The following is a 3,232-nucleotide window of genomic DNA, read 5'->3' on the forward strand; positions in this document are numbered from 1 at the left end:
TTTTTTGATAGAGATAGGGTCTTGCTGTGTTGCCCAGACTGGTCTCAAACTTGTGGCCTCAAGTGATCCTCTTGCCTCGGCCTCCCAAGTTAGCGTCTTCTTGACTCTCCACTCCCTTACTATTCTCCATGAATAATAACAGTAACAGTCACACTTTCTGTGGGGGCTAAGGAGAGGCCGGTATAGATCACAGATTCTGGGAGGACCCCCAGGCCCCACCTTCCCTGGTCTTGGCTATACCTGGAGGGTAACCACACTCTGGGGTGAGGGCAGGAGGAGAGTGAGGACACTCTTAGGGGGAAGAATGAGACTCTTTTTGCAGGGAGGTGGACGTGAGGACAGCCCAGAAGGGGAACTAAATTGAAGACACCCCCTGGGTCCAGTGCCAGTTCAGGTCCCTTCTTTATATTCTTTCATTTAACTTCTGCAGCCCCTATGTGGTGGGTGCTTTCATTCTCCCAAGTTTTGGATGGGAACCTCAGGCTCTAGAGGGCTACCTGGGCATCGGGGGGTCCCTCAGTCCAGGCCCTCGCCCGGTTGACTCGGGGGTCCGAGGAGGCTCACCCTGAACAGCAGCAGTGTCCCAGGCACCACCGCGCAGAACAGGAGGATGATCCCCTCGGCTGTGATGATTCGGTTCTTGGTGCCCTCCCCCATGTCCAGGAAGGGCCTGGGGGGCGGATCTGCAAGGGGGTGGTGTGGCTCAGAGCCCTGGCACCTCCTGTTCTCCCTAGCCTCCTGGACCCGCCACCCCCTGCAAGGCCCCAGACCCCTCAGAGCCCCGACTCTGCAGAGGAGAACTTCAGTCCCTCTGTCCAAGCCGGTTTGAAACCCACAATGAAAGTACTGGCTCTATCTCCACTTCAAAGAGAAACCGAGTGTCCCCAGTGGGAAAGGGGGAGTAGGGGCCAGGGCTGGGCCACTCACGGCGCACACGGAGGTAGGTGCCGCAGGACTGCTGGTGTGGCTCATTGCCCTCCTGGACCCGGCACAGGTATATGCCCCCGTGGCTCTTGTTCACGTTCTGGATGGTCAGCGTACCATTGTAGCCCTGGCCCTTGCCCACGAACTGAGGGGGCCACGTGTAGTTGCCATGGAGGACGCGCCACCAGGTGACATTGGCGTTGCTGCCATTGTGCAGGCATTGGAAGTGGGCCTCTTCCCCCAGGCTCACCATCAATGATGTTGGGCCCCCATCTACCCACAGGGCCTGGCACCCAGGGCCTGTGGAGAGGCAGGGTGGGTGGGTCAGGGACTAGGGATGGCGACACATGCCCCCAGCCCTGGCCCCTGCAGCTCCAGCACTCCTGGGAAGAGGGTGAGGACATGCCTGGGTGAGGAGGGGAGGAGGGTGAGGACTATTCTGGGTGGGGAGGGGAGGAGGGTGAGGACTATTCTGGGTGGGGAGGGGAGGAGGGTGAGAACTCTCCTGGGTGGGGAGGGAGAGGGACAGCCCCTGACAGGGGCTGATGCATCCTGGGGAGAGGGGGATGCGGGAAAGTGAAGAGGCCCCTGGGGAGGGAGAGAGGACAGAACTGGTTGCGGGGGGGGAGGACATCCTGGGGGAGGAGAATGAGACTCCCTGGGATGGTGAGACCCCTGGGAGGCCCTTCTCACCTCTGCAGTGCCATCTCTTGCCCCCCTCCCACATACCCACTTTGTGCTCTGGGCCCTGTGAACTCTCTGGATTTTGGATGTTTGTTCAAGGCACTGGAGGACCGCTGTCCAGACAGCTCCTTCCAGAAGCAGTGCAGGCATCCCCTCCTCCCGCAGCCTTCCCGGTCTATTTTTGCACCCCAGCCTCAGCCAGGCCCTGCACCTGGCGCTTTTTCTTGTGTAATCATTCACAGAACCCTAGAAGTAGGTTATCTCCTTAGCCCCATTTTACAGGAGGGATGGCTGAGGCCCTGGGAGGGCTGGCGGTTTGCCAGCATCACCAGGCAGTCAGGAGTGGCACTGGGTTCAAACTCATGGCTCCCTGGCCTCTCCCTGCCTGGGCTGAGGAGCCAGTCTGTGGCCTGCCCTGGCCTGTGACCCTGTGCCTGGCCCTCATTCTCTGTAAGTTGTATGTGTCAACCTAGGGGTCAGGGGTGAGTTCAGTCCTCGGGCTGGATTGCTGGTGAGCGAAGGGGTTCAGAGCGGGGTGGAGACTGGGGGTATCTCTGAGTGAGACCGGGCTGCTCAGGCTGGCTGCAGTGTCCAATCTGGGCTCCTCTGGGAAGTCCCAGCTCTCAGCCAGGCCTCCCACATGGCCGGCCCCCTCTTCTGGAGGTAGGCGGAGGAGGGAAGTGAGGAAGAGAGAAGGAGGAAGAGGTGGGGAGAGGGGCCGAGCACCCTTATCATCATGGGCTTAAGACTCAGACGTGAACTCCAATCCTTGCTCCCAGTGTCCGCTTGGGTGGGGAACCTTTTTCTCCGAACTCCTGGGTTAGCGTGGCCACAGCCCCTGCCAGCTGTCCTTGAGCGGGTGAGGAGGAATCTATGAGACATCTGTTCCCCCAGTGCTCAGAAGGGACTCCCAACACAGAGAAGCACCTGAGGTTTAAGGCAGATAAAGCTTTTTCTCCCCTTGACAGACGCTGAATGCTGCTACCCTCAAGTCCCCTTCCTGCCCCCAGCCCTGGTGCTCAGTCAAGAGCAACTTTAGTTCCTTATTTTGGCCTGTGGGGAGCAGGAGGTGGGGGAGGTGACTCTTGCTCCTGCCTGCCTCCGTGAGGCTGTGGACACCCCTTCTTCACTGGGCTCCCTCCAGCCCCACATTGGCCCAGCTTGGCACAGATACGATTTCCATAGGCATCTTCCCTGGCTCCCCTACCCTCTGCCTCCTCTTCCCCTTTCCCTGAGCCCCCTTCCCTCTGCCTGTGCCCTCTCTGCAGCCTCCACATCTTCCCCCACCTCCCACCAGTTCCTGCCCTTTGGCCACATACCCAGGTAGGCAGCAGACAGCAGGAAGAAGAGGAAGATGGTGGCAGGCAGAGCTTGGAGGACTCCTGGACCCCCAGGCATCTTCTCCCAGTGGGTTGGTTAGTTTGAGTTGCAGCAGTCCCCGGGTACCAGATCCCTACCCCAAACCCCACCCTACTTCCTGCCCAGCCCCCCGGAGATGGGCTCCAGTGGCCCTCGCTGCTGGGCCCTTTACTTGTTGGGCCTGGGGACAGCCCCTGCTGGGTAGGCTTCAGGCTGTGAGTGGAGAGGAACTGCTCCCTGCACCTGTGGTGGCCACAATTCCCCT

The 3,232-nt window shown here is 60.1% G+C and overlaps 1 protein-coding gene across 3 annotated transcripts in view; it reads right to left on the reverse strand.

Moving 5' to 3' along the window:
• Positions 1–3,232, reverse strand: part of CD79A (CD79a molecule, immunoglobulin-associated alpha) — a 5,191-nt gene extending 1,959 nt beyond the window's left edge. For 2 of the 3 annotated variants that reach the window (XM_011983149.1, XM_011983154.1), the window contains exons 1-3: positions 2,928–3,232; positions 928–1,224; positions 565–683 (exon numbers count right to left, since the gene is read on the reverse strand). In XM_011983149.1, the coding sequence (XP_011838539.1) occupies positions 565–683; positions 928–1,224; positions 2,928–3,006 (495 nt within the window). In that variant the 5' untranslated portion in view covers positions 3,007–3,232. The remainder of the gene's footprint in view (positions 1–564; positions 684–927; positions 1,225–2,927) is intronic. The other variant, XM_011983158.1, reaches the window with a different exon arrangement.

Source organism: Mandrillus leucophaeus, unplaced genomic scaffold, assembly GCF_000951045.1.
Source record: "Mandrillus leucophaeus isolate KB7577 unplaced genomic scaffold, Mleu.le_1.0 Scaffold106, whole genome shotgun sequence".
In the NCBI taxonomy this organism is placed as follows: domain Eukaryota; kingdom Metazoa; phylum Chordata; class Mammalia; order Primates; family Cercopithecidae; genus Mandrillus; species Mandrillus leucophaeus.